Here is a 13,286-nt window from a genome sequence, read left to right as displayed (position 1 = left end):
CACTGCTTTGGGAAGGATCAGAAGCAATGCAAGCCAGAGGGGAAACCTGATTTTCCTCTTCCGAAAGAATAATGGTGATGTGAGCAGTAATAAGGGGCCTGTTCAAATTACTTTGAAATTTAAAGTGCATGGTTTGGAAGGCACTGTTCGGAATAGGCTTACGACCAGAGCTTAATGATGGCCCAACTTCGTGGACGGGGGGGGATTGAAGGGTTCCGGCGCAGTTTCCATAGCGTGACCGGCCGAGGGATGCAAGCGGCTGTCACGATGCCCCCCTGAACGATGCCTCTTGCCCGAACGAACCATAATGACAGACAGGTGGTAGGGCGCAGAGAGATTATAGACAAGAGAGATGACAGAACAGAGTCAGTTGAGGCGAGAGGGATGCCCAACAGAACTTACAGACAACAACACAATACAACCAATGCATAAATCCAGAACAGGGGAGAACTTACCCTTGATAATGTTGGCCTGGAGCTCGCGGCGGTGAACCAAAATCAGTCCATCACCAACAGCCTCCGCTAACCAGGTTCCGTTGCCGAGCGACTGAGCATAAGGCATGATAAAACCGCTGAGGAACATCATGATTATAACTAAGAGAATGTTGCGTCGATCAGCGCAATCCATTAATGCAGATCTGCTAACTGATCTTGCATTAATACCTTCCTCCTGCTCGCATAAGGTTAAGTCTCGGGAAGCCACGCTGCTTTGCAGCTGGCAGTACCGGACTTTAATTCTCTACATGAGAAGCATTAAGGGTGATGGTGCCACCCGCATCAGGGATAAATTATGTTATTTTAATAAATATATATTTTTTAATTTAAATTTAAAAAATAAAAAACACAATTAAATCTAACTTAAATGACTTTATACTTGATTTACAATGTTTCATTACATATATATTTATATTTAGTTGGTTAAAAGTTATTCTTGTAGCATGAAGGAAAGAGGTTAACATCACAAAACATTTTGTAATAAAAATGAAAAACAATTCATAACTCCAAATCAAAATTTTAAAGTTACATCATTGAAAACTAATTTAATAATTTTAAATATGGAAAACTTTCCACTACTTTAAAGCATGGATCATGAATATACGAGGGTGAAAAAAACTGAAATGTCCACTAATTCTTTGACAGATGGAATGAACTGAACTCAAGTGGCTTAATTCCTCAACTACATGATTTAGTTCCTTAATTAACGGAACTGAGGTGACCTTTTGGAATTCGTTGGGATCTGAATTCCCTACTCCACTGCTTACTGGAATTTCTTCATTAATCAAAGGCCTGTCCCCAGATAGAAAAGAAGTTTGATGGAATCACACGATCAAGATCAACTATACCATTAATGTTAGCCACGCTCAAGCACACGTCCAAGTCACTCGTAAACTTTATGATAGGAAAAAAAATATTGAAAATAAACATCATTGCCCTGAAATTAAATTGAATATGTTATTCAAATATATATTTTGATCAAATTTTTATTAGAAAATATTATTTTTGTGTTTTTTCTCGAAAAAATGTTGTAATTTTCATTCATAATAATTAGAGTGCATTGATATAGAATTCTATAGACTTTTTGTTTGAAATTTAAATTTTGTTTATATAAATAGATGACTCTTATTATAAATAAGAGATGAAATCATCTTTTATTATCTTCAACATTTACATAATTCAAAAATATGAAATTTGTCAATCAAAATTGGAAAAGGTTTGTGATAGAACTCAAAGAAGGATTCCTTCTTAGTTTTCTTTTATAAGCCATTAGCCATAATCCATCCAAAAACCCTTCTTAGACAATGAATCTACTTGCATGTTTCTATTCATTTATACTTGTCAATATGAGCATACATCATAAGAAAGTTGGATTCACAAAATTTTTTTCACTAACACTATCAAATGTAAATTTAAACATATTTGTGCTCCATTGAACCAATTGAGAAATTTCTTTCACTAACACTATCAAATGTAAATTTAAACATCTTTGTGCTCCATTGAACCAATTGAGAACATTCATAGAGTCCCCGAAAAGTCGTATAAATATGGATCCCCATTCAATGGAGAAAAATACTAGAAGCTTCAAAGCCAAATTAGTGTTGTATAGTTGTTTGTGCTAGGTCCTAGGTCCATAGATAGTGTAAAAAAATGGTTTTGTGAGAGATAGAGTACAAAACCGCCCCCACAATTACTACTAGGGCCTGGCACGCACCATCAAAGAAATCTGAGGACTAAGAAAAGTCAATGGATTCTTCCCTTGAAATTGGAAGCCCTTGAGGTTTTGTTGATTGTGCTAAAAGAGAGAAAATAACTATCACATTAAGTGCAATTCTATTCAAAATTGTAGTTTTTTCTTAAAAGATAACATTATTCCCTATTATCCAAAATCCCCAATAGATAAGGAGAGGAATTGAAACATAATCTTTAATAGTATTGTCTTGAGCCCAACTCTGCCAAGCAACAACATAAGAATCTGCTTGTTAATGTTTTCTCGAGGCTAGCTCATTGCACACATAGTTCCATATCCCTTTCAAAAAAAATTTACAAATAGGTGCATCACATATTCTTCATCATTAATGCACAAGGAGACAAAATTTTGTTCGGACTCTCAATTTCCAAAAGTATTTTCACCACCAAACTTATTTTACCCCAACACGATCAAAGATGAGTTAGAAATATCCCAATTTAGAAGTATAATCCCCAAAAAGATAAATATTCCATTAAATCTCCTCCATATATTTTTATATTTTTTTCATCCTGATATGAGAGAATCAAAACTCAGTGATATAGCCATTCCAACTATCGACAAAGATGTCCAAAATACCTAACTGCCCCTCCAGAAACCCAACCTTGTTGCTGGATATTAATAAAAAGTGGGTCAGGAATTATATATATATAGACCCAACCTTGTTGTTGGATATTAATAAAAAGTGGGTCAGGAATTATATACCTAACTGCCCCTCCAGAAACCCAACCTTGTTGCTGGATATTAATAAAAAGTGGGTCAGGAATTATATATATATAGACCCAACCTTGTTGTTGGATATTAATAAAAAGTGGGTCAGGAATTATATATATATAAATAAATAAATAAAAGTGGGTTAGAAATTTGATTGAAAATAATGATAAAATATTAATTTTATTTATATATAGAGATTGGTAGTTCATATTATATGAATAATTTAATTGTGAAATGTTTCTTTTGTTAATTTTATTTAAAATTTGTTAAAAGTTTCTTGAAAGGATAAATTTGAGCTATCAGATGTCTGACCAAGAGCAAAAGAGCAAGTGCCCACTAAAAGGACAGAAAGACTATGATTAGAAATATTTCAAATGTAACTCTTGAGGATATTAAATCAAAAATAAAATTTTAATACTAATTAAAAAAAAAAAAGGAAAGGAGGAAAGAAAAACATCTCACAGCGTTAATTGTCTCAGTAATAATGGGCTTAGGGTGGTAGGTATATATCTGCGAATATCCCTGTACTCTCTGGACCATAACCAGTGTCATATTGTCCATCACAAACGATGCACGACGATTGAGACAGGAGAATATCAGCATTTTTTAACCTCTAAATACAGAGCTAGGTTAACCTTTACAATATCTAGCCGCGGATATATTTATTCAAATTTTTCTTATAATTCAAACTAATTTAATTATTGTGAACAGAAAGCGGCTCACCGAAAGATAAATTATTAGAGAGACAAAGACATCTCACCTGCTAAATGGGGAGGTGGCATAATCGGTAGATTACTTGAACCTCAAGTTGCTTAGATAAAGAGTCGAAGAATGTGAACACTGGAACTTGCAAGCTGCCACCGCACTGCGTATATTTAACTTAGTATCCAACAATGGACGTCACATCGTTCTCTGTCACATTTCTGGTTGCAATATCCCACTTACATAAACGTCTTTTCGGTTTTCTGTTCACATTTTGTGGAATCTTTTAACAGTTATTTGTAAACGTTTCAATCATTAATGCCCAACTCATGCTATATAGGCATTGGCAGCCAAATAACCCTTCTGTGGACAGAGAAATAGGTGGATATATCAGCGTCCACAATGGATTCCAACCTGCTCAGATCATGCTTGGCTAAAATTGCAGGTGCCTTTATCATAACATTCATTTTCTGCGGCGCCATGGAGTTGGAGGCAGTACAGGCTCAGGACTTTGATTTCTTTTACTTGGTTCAGCAGGTGGACTCCGTAGCATTTCTCATAGAAAAATTACTCTTTCAAACTGATCAATTTGGTATATTTTTGAAACTGGCGTATAGTAATAATTGATGTTGGTGTATTGATTTAACAGTGGCCAGGATCGTATTGTAATAGAGCAGCTAGCTGCTGCTATCCAAGCACAGGAAAACCCCCATCGGATTTTTCGATTCATGGTCTGTGGCCAAATTACAACGATGGCCGCTATCCTTCTAATTGCGACTCGAGCAATTCCTTCGACTCTTCACAGGTATACGATAGAGATAGATATCATAATAGTTTTAAATATCAATTTATTTCGAATATTAAGGATACTATTTATAGAGATAGTTTTATAGAATTTTAAGGATAATTTAGTTGGTTGAGTTTCTGTTGTTAAGTATTTAGCTTTGAGTTTAAGTAGATAGTTGATTTTCTGAATATTCGGGGATTGGATGGATGTGGGTGATTCCGGAATATTCGGGGAATCAGCTATCAAGGATGTCAAGTATTTAGCTTATTGGGAGGTCAGAGTATCAAATCTCCTCAAGCCTTTGAGATTAGGTCAAATTAGAATTATGGGTTAGGTCAAATTAGAATATTTAGCTTTTTGGGTCACCGTGTCAAATCTCCTAGAGGCCTTCGGGTTAGGCTAAATTAGAGTATCTAGCATATTGGGTTAGGCCAAATCAGAGTATTTAGCTTACTGGCTCACAGTGTCAAATTTCCTAGAGGCCCTAGGGGTTAGGCCTTGCTAATTTGGTCAGTGATATGAAAAAAATAGGCCAAACTAGAGTATTTAGCTTATTGGGTCACAATGTCAAATCTCCTAAACACCTTTAAAGTTAGACCTTATTAATTTAACTTATTGGTAAATCCTTTAGATTGATTTACCTAAATTTTCCCATAAATATAAGATTAAAATAAATGAAAATTCTAAATTTGTGCAGATCAATGATCTGATAAAGGAGATGAACGGGAAATGGCCATCGTTAGGTTGCCCGAGCAGTAACAGTATGACTTTCTGGGAACACGAGTGGGAGAAGCACGGCACTTGCTCTGAGTCTCTTCTCGCCCAACACGATTATTTCGCAGCCGCCTTGCGCCTCAAAGAGAGTGTTGATCTTCTTGGTGCGTTGGAGCGGGCAGGAATTAGTCCAGACGGCAGGGAATACAGTTCGAGTAGCATCCAGGATGGTGTACAAGCGGCCGCAGGATATTCAGCCGGAATTGAATGTAACACAGACGAATCAGGAAACGAGCAGCTGTATCAAATTTATTTGTGTGTGGATTCATCTGCTTCTAATTTTATTTCATGCCCTGTTTTCCCTTCCAGCAAGTGTTCTTCACAGGTCTTGTTTCCTTCGTTTTAGCATCAGATGCGCACGCATTTGCCAACGAACAGTATGATGCCGATACTTCTGAGCATTCTCTGTTGGATTTAATGAAAAAATGTTTGCTATGCAGTTGGCTTTTGCGTTACATATTCACTCTTTAATTATTATCCACCAATTTCCTATAAGTTTATATTGTCGAGAACAATCATTTTCAACAATTTCCGTGCAGATTGTCATTGCCGGTCACTTATTGTGAAGCTCATAAGTGTCGTCGTGTGCATCCAGTGCAAAATTTGGAATGTTTAGGAAATCTAATAAATATAAATAAAAATAAAGTCAAGTTTTTGTTTAAGGAGTTGTTTACAGAGGTGGAGGAATTATCGAGAAAGTTAAAAATAGTTGGAATCTAGGTAAATAAAATTCAAAAAATCTTGTAGATACAGAGTTTGAATCATGTTTTTTATTGTGGAAATGGATTCAGCATCATTAAAAGCATCTAGAGCACTTACAATTATGAATTTTAACCACTTTTACTTAGATTTACAAAAATTCCGACCAGATTTTTTCAAAATATGACGTGAATTTCTGTAACTTTCAAGGCAAAAAAAACCATAATTTTTAGACTAGGTGTTGTGTAATTGTGTTAAAGTAAAATTTAATAATTGTAACCTATTATGTTTATTAGATTTTTGTACTATTCCTAAATTTAGAATGAAATCAGCATATAATTTTAATCACTGATTTCTTGAAATACAATTTTATTTTAAAGTTTAAAAAATAATATGTAAATTTTTATTGTTTAAATTGTAGTTTTTTAATGTTATAGATATTAAATAACATATTCATTAAGTTATTTTATCAGCCACATTAAACTTATTTTTTTGTTATTAATATACTTTTATTAATATTAATTCATATTAAAACGTTTTATTCATAACTCATGATATTAAAATATTTTTTTTAACAATTTTCTTTCATTAAAATATTTTTAAAAATATAAAGTTTAAGCTCTATTTCTTTTTTTTTACTCATATTAGATTGTATAAACATATTTACACATTAAGCTATACAATAAATCTCATAAACCTCTCTAGCCCATCATTATTAAATATATTATAAACTTCTCTTACTAATATAATATTCTCTTTTTTATTAATTTTTTTATTAAAAATATAAGTTATCACAAATATATTTAAAAAGAATAAATAAATAAACCTCCTAAATACTTTTTAATATTTAAATTATGTAAATTTTACGGATGAAAGATGACAATCCAGAACCATAAAATTAAAACAAAATGAACTAACAATTATTAGGTATAAAAATTCTAAAATATAGGAAATTTATAGTACAGAAATTGTATTTCTTTTGGTTCCTGCTAACCTCAAGCCCTGGTCTCAGCAACACCACAGCCCCAGCCTCGATTAGTACTGGTACAATAAGTTAATTAACGTAATCGATGAGGGCTGAAACGGGGTTTCTATCTGCTGATCACCGGTAACTGCACTAATCCCAAACGTCCGTTCGCTATTTATAATATAGTATCTTATTTTATCAATTCTTCTACCAATATTCTCCCACCTCAATATACTCTACTTAAAGGTCCACTTTGTCATAATGGAAAGGTGATAATTATTAGTGAAATTGTCAATTTAGTCCCACTTCGTTTGGCTTTTCCTATTTTTATGACGATGACCATCATTATTTTCTATAAAAAAACATAATGCCGATCACATGTAAAGGGAAATATATTTTAAAAGTATAATTAAATATATAATGATAATTGAATTTTTATGTTAGAGAAAAAGGTATGAATTAGTTTTTATATTTTAACCAGGGTTTTAGTTATTTTCATTTAGTTTAAATATAGTTAAATTAAAATGAAAAATAATAAAAATATATAGCTTTATATTAAAAAAATTTACAATTAAAATAACAAGATCTTTCATGACTTCATTTTGTGCTTAAGTAAAGATTATAATAATTTTATTTGTGGATGATTGTTTTTATAAAATTTAATATTATATTTGTTTATTTTATCTATAGATTTGTATGGAAAATTTATATTTTATTGGACAAAAGTTACAACTGTCTTCTAAGAACGCTCTCATGGGAAAACAAAGATGTATAATATTGTTCAGGATACCAAAGTATTTTAGTTGACAACAAAAAGTGCCCAAGAAATATTGTAATGTCATTGCACACTTGTTTAACATATATTTATGAAATTTGCAACCTATTGGTTTAAATGTGGTAATGTGGTAGAGGTCATTTAACAACTTACAAGTTCTTAACCATTTGAAGTGTTTCATCCAACTTGCTTTAATGTTAAAATTATAAACGAAATCCAACCTACACATAGATTCATGGAAGTTATGAAAAGATTTTCCAAAATAAGATAATTGTACCGAGATTTTACTTTGCATCAAAATTTAATATTTTTCATGGTTTTGGCTTAAAATACTTTGTACAACATATTTAAACCATCACATCTTAGGATAGGTAGTATAAGGCTTTCTCTAGTATAAATTTTTTGGTTTAATGACACAGTAAATGCTGAACGAACTTGGATACAAAAGCAATAGAGTAGAATAAGCACATCATTCACTGTGCAAATATGTTAAGGTAATCAATATCCCATTTGATATAGGTAAGATGGTTGTATGAAGTTGGATGATCTTGTGATACAAGTTTTGTAGAGATCCTATATATATTCTGCCCAAAATTTGACTCTTTGAACAATTCAATTTAAATTTAGTGGAGAACATATAGGGGAGCACCAATTGTTGTCTATTGCATGAGGCCTTTCTATACAAAATATTGAGTTGCAGTTTACATTTTCACTAACAAATATAGTTAACTTGAATTGCTTTTCTTTTAGGGGAGGACCAATTGCTCTCTCTTGCCTGAGGCTTCTCTGCCCAGAATATTGGATTGCAGTTTACATTGGCACTAACAAGTATGGTTAACTTGAATTTCTTTTCTTTTAGGGGCGGACCAATTTCTCTCTCTTGCTTGACGCCTCTCTATCCAGAATATTGGATTGTAGTTTACATTGCCATTAATAAGTATGGTTAATTTGAATTGCTTCTCTTTTAGTTAATATAATATATTCAATGTTCTAATAATTTATCTTAAAATCATAAGTAGAACAGAAACATATTTGAATAATTTTCCTCCCTTAAAATATTAAAAATCTAAAACTAGTTTTGAAATCTTAATTTTTTATCTAGGGCTTATCTGCGTATCAAAATTTGGTGGGCATCACTCCCGTGTTCATAACCATTTCATTTTTTTCATTTTCCTCCTAGAGAGTAGGTGTTCTTGGAGTTTTCAAAAGGATTTTTCTCCCATAATCTTAGATAGACTTTATTGAATTTTTGTAATGTGTGAAAGACACTTCTATTTTATTTTTTGATATGAGGTTAATAGTGGTTAATATTAGAAAGTAACTATTGACTTTTTAAAGTGCACTTTAATTGTTTTATGTTCTTATTTTTTGTTTTATGTTCCTATGCATACAACTTGATAATATATTATTGATAAATGCTTTTTAATTTATTTATCTTTAGAATTTGAAATGTTTGTATGGGAGTGGATGTCAAGGTAATATAATTTTTGGTCATAAACTTGATAATATATATTTTATGGTTTTGATTGGTGATTTCAAAGTGGTTTTATACATTTGATCAAAAAAATCATGTAATACAATTGTTATGAAATATCAATGTTTTCTGAAATGATGGAGGTTGGAGGCGACTAAACGGGAGGCTCTGCAACTTGATCTAGGGTTAGGGTTTTGACATTGGACACCATGGCGAGACATGCAGGGGGGAGTGTTGCTCCCTCCTACAGTCAAGTAGTTACAGATAGAAGCAAGGACGTAGGAAAGCAACGTTTCAAGAAACCTCTGGAGAAGGCAACAATGGCAAGTAACACAGACACATTGGGAGGAAACAAACCTCATGAATAGGAAGGGGAGCAACAGGAAGCTAGTAAGGAAAAGGAGAAAGGGACAGTAGTCAAAAACCTACTTCTATAAGGACACTTAGGGTCTACAAACCTAAGTTGAACATCATTCCTCGGGTCATCTTGAGCGACCCTACACTACAAGCACATAGGGATCATATGATGGAACATGCAGTCATCTGCAAATTCATTGGAATATGGCCGACGGAGAGGGCATTGCATGTATGGATAAGGAGCCACTGGAAGCCAAAGGGGGGAATACACCTTCATCTGGGATCCAAGGGCTCCTTCACAGTAGTATTCATAAGCCTAGAGGAGAAAGACAGAGTGTTTGAAGGAGGACCATATTTCCATGTTGTTGCAGGCCTCTACATGCGGCCATGGATAATGAACTATATTCCGGAACACGAGATATTTACATCGGTACCAGTATGAATCAAAATATACTCCCTTCCTCTGGATTATTGGCTACTAGAATCGCTGAAAACAATAGGCAACAAAATGGGGCACTTTCTAAAGATCTCAAATGCGACTCTAAAAGGAAATTACACCTCCTTCGCCCTAATCTGTGTGGAAATGGACTTATCTGGAGCACTTCCAGACGCGATAATTTTAGAAGTATATGATGAAGAATGGGTACATGCGGTGGACTATGAGCACATCCCATTTAGGTGTCGCAAATGCCATGAGCATGGGCATCTATATAAAGACTACCCAACAAACAACATCAAGAGAAATGTGAAAACCACTGTGGATAAAAATCCTGAGGGTTTTACCAAGGTTGGGGGCAAAGGGAAAGGTGGAAAGAGGCCGCAAAAGAAGATTAATGAGGAAAGACAACTGAGCCACAATAGCTTTAAGATCCTAGAAGAAGAAGAAGGAAACAAAGAAACAAACCAAGAAATGGAGAACATTATCACTGAGAAGGAAAGGGATGACAACATGGAAGATATCATAGAAAACATGATGGAGATAAATAGGGACCATGAGATGACTCCAAGTGAGGTGGGAACGGAGGACCATGAATTGTAGGAGATTCTAGATAGGGAAAATCTAGATCTAGAGAAATTTCTAGAACAAGGAACGACCAAAGGAGTGGAATCCCTACCAAGAGAGGAATATGACAGGGTTCAACAGCTCTTCCTATGGAGATCACAATCGAAGGGAACTAGAGTCAAAAGAAATCATGAAAGCCAGGAACATAGAGGGGTCAAAATGATGGAGGAGACACAGGTACAATCTCCAAAGAACCCACGTAGGAAAAGAGGAAGAAAAAGACATAAGGAGTTGCTGAATAAATGTGGGAAATTATTGATTAACTCAGGTAAGATGAAAGAGCTCACCAGTTACTGCTTTAAAAACCTTTCTTAATGAAGCTTACAGCCTGGAATATTAGAGGCATAGGAAATAGAATGAAACAAAGGAATCTCAGTACTAGAATAAAAGAAGAAAAACTAGATATGGTTTTTATTTAGGAGACAAAATGTTCGATGGATAAGATTAGATAAATTCATAATAAATGGCTAATCAAGTATGAGTATCTAGAAGTTAAAGCAAAAAGCTCAGCAAGGGGGATTCTCACACTGTGGGATCCATAGAAATTTGGAATACTGGATGCTAAGGCATCTAGGAACTATCTTTCTTTGGTTTTTCAACGTTTAGGTGATAAGGAGATATACATGATCACAAATGTCTATGGACCTCAAAAGCAAGAAGACAAACTCAAGCTTCTCACCTCCCTTGAGGAACTAAGAGCAAGACACCCTAATATGCCTTGGATCGTTATAGGAGATTTCAATATGATAAGATCTCTTATAGAGAAAAAAGGCAGTATCAGACAGCTAGGCAGAGACTCCATGGCCTTCCAAAACTTCATAATGAACATGGGGTTAGTGGACACTGGAACAATAAATGGGACCTTCACCTAGAAAAACAAAAGGGGAGGGGCTTCATAAGTCGCATCTAGACTAGATAGATTTATTATCTCAGAGGACCTCTTTCTCTTAGGCCCTGCCATAACAACTTCTATTCTTCCCTTTGGAGGTTTAGATCATTGGCCTGTACAGTTGGAAGCCACTTTTATCGGTACACCAAGAAACAAACCTTTTAGGTTTGAGAATGCCTGGCTCTCTCACCCTGAATTCACCAGTAATATTGAAAAATGGTGGAGAGAGGATCTAAACATTCAAGGAACTAGAATGTTCCTGCTCCAACAGAAACTGAAACATATCAAATCCAAGCTTAAAGGTTGGAACAAAAGCGAATTTGGCAATATCTTCAAAGCCAAAAGAGAAGTTGAGCAAAAAATCCAGGAGATCAATCAGATCAACATCACAGAGGGATTTACAGAGGAACAGAAAAAGCTAGTTGACTCTTTGCAGGAAGAATGGGAATAACGGTGCTTGCAAGATGAGATTTTCTGGAGACAAAAGTCAAGGATATATTGGATTAGAGAGAGAGAAAGAAACACAAAGTTCTTCCATAAATCCACAATGGATCACAGGGCACACAACAGAATCACAAAGCTCAAAGACTCTCAAGGGAGAGAAATTGTCTCTCACAAAGACATGGAATCTCTCCTTGTACAACATTTCCCCACTATTGTAGAGGAGCCTATGGGGAATAGATCTAGGTTCATCAACCATTTCACTCAGTATATCCCTCAGCTGGTTACTAGAGAAGATAACCACAATCTTAACAAGCTAGTGTCAGAAGAGGAGGTCAGTGAAGTGATCAATGAAATGCAAAATGGAAAAGCTCCAGGCCCGGATGGGTTCAATGTAGACTTCTTCAAAGCATGTTGGAAAATATTCAAATAGGATATCCTTAAGGTGGTGGAAGACTCAAGAAGATCCAAAAAGGTTATGAAGGCTTTTAATGCTTCCTTCATAGCTTTGATCCCAAAACAGGAAAAATCCATGACTCTGGATGGATTTAGACCCATAGCTTTATGTAATGTGGTGTATAAAATTATTTCCAAGGTGATCACTAATAGAATCAAGCCCCTTTTACCAACTCTCATCACAGAGGAGCAAACAGGCTATGTGGAAGGAAGACAAATCCTCAATAATATCATCCAAGCTCATGAGGTGGCACACTCTCTCAAAAGCAACAAACAAGTTGGTATGATCATTCAACTGGACCCAGCAAAATCTTACAACAAGCTAAGTTGGTCTTATATAAGGGCAGTTCTAAGAGCCTTTGGCTTCGACCAAAACTGGATAAGATGGGTTATGGAACTAGGTACCACGACTAGTTTCTCCATCCTGCTTAATGGCGCTCCTTGAAGACTCTTCACACCCTCCAGAGGTCTCATACAAGGGGATCCATTCTCACCATTCCTCTTTGTTCTCATGATGGAAGGGCTAGGCAAAGCGATTAAAATGGAAAATGTTGAAGGAAGAATCCAGGGCATCAAAATCACTTTGGATGGAGTGGCTAACACTCATCAACAATTTGTGGATGACACAATGCTGCAGGGCATACCCACAGTCAGTGAAGCTAGAATGATCAAACAGATTTTGAATGACTTTGCTATGGCTGCTAGCACAGAGGTAAGCCTCAACAAATCAAAAGTTTTTTTATTTAACACTGATATTGCTATTCAAAGAAATATCACCAGAATTCTTGGGTTTCAAAGGGACCAGCTACCTTCCAAGTATCTGGGCATACCTCTCATAGATAAACCTCTTAGCAAGGAAGTGTGGGAGCCAATTATAAATAAACTTCAGGACAAGATCAGAAAATGGACATGCAGGTCTTTAAATTTGGCGGGGTGCCTTGTTCTCA

The 13,286-nt window shown here is 34.8% G+C and overlaps 1 protein-coding gene across 1 annotated transcript; it reads left to right on the top strand.

Moving 5' to 3' along the window:
* Positions 1 to 4,006: 4,006 nt before the first annotated feature.
* Positions 4,007 to 5,657, top strand: LOC149166111 (ribonuclease 1-like). The gene is made up of 3 exons (XM_089431287.1): positions 4,007 to 4,194; positions 4,307 to 4,462; positions 5,142 to 5,657. Exons 1-3 carry the CDS (start codon positions 4,060 to 4,062, stop codon positions 5,562 to 5,564), a joined length of 714 nt encoding a protein of 237 aa, XP_089287413.1. The 5' UTR covers positions 4,007 to 4,059; the 3' UTR covers positions 5,565 to 5,657.
* The last annotated feature ends 7,629 nt before the right edge of the window (positions 5,658 to 13,286 follow it).

This window comes from Pinus tabuliformis, chromosome 5_1 (genome assembly GCF_031772625.1).
Source record: "Pinus tabuliformis cultivar Carrire ecotype Pingquan chromosome 5_1, CPIR1, whole genome shotgun sequence".
Taxonomy (NCBI): domain Eukaryota; kingdom Viridiplantae; phylum Streptophyta; class Pinopsida; order Pinales; family Pinaceae; genus Pinus; species Pinus tabuliformis.
Note: the sequence above shows the minus strand (reverse complement) of the source record. Positions and strands in the feature narration are given on the sequence as shown.

Excerpts from the sequence above, each read along its gene's own strand:
- LOC149166111 (XM_089431287.1), top strand. The coding sequence starts at position 4,060 with ATGGATTCCAACCTGCTCAGATCATGCTTGGCTAAAATTGCAGGTGCC. Across the intron at positions 4,195-4,306 it reads TCTTTTACTTGGTTCAGCAG|TGGCCAGGATCGTATTGTAA; the intron begins GTGGACTCCGTA and ends TTGATTTAACAG. Across the intron at positions 4,463-5,141 it reads ATTCCTTCGACTCTTCACAG|ATCAATGATCTGATAAAGGA; the intron begins GTATACGATAGA and ends AAATTTGTGCAG.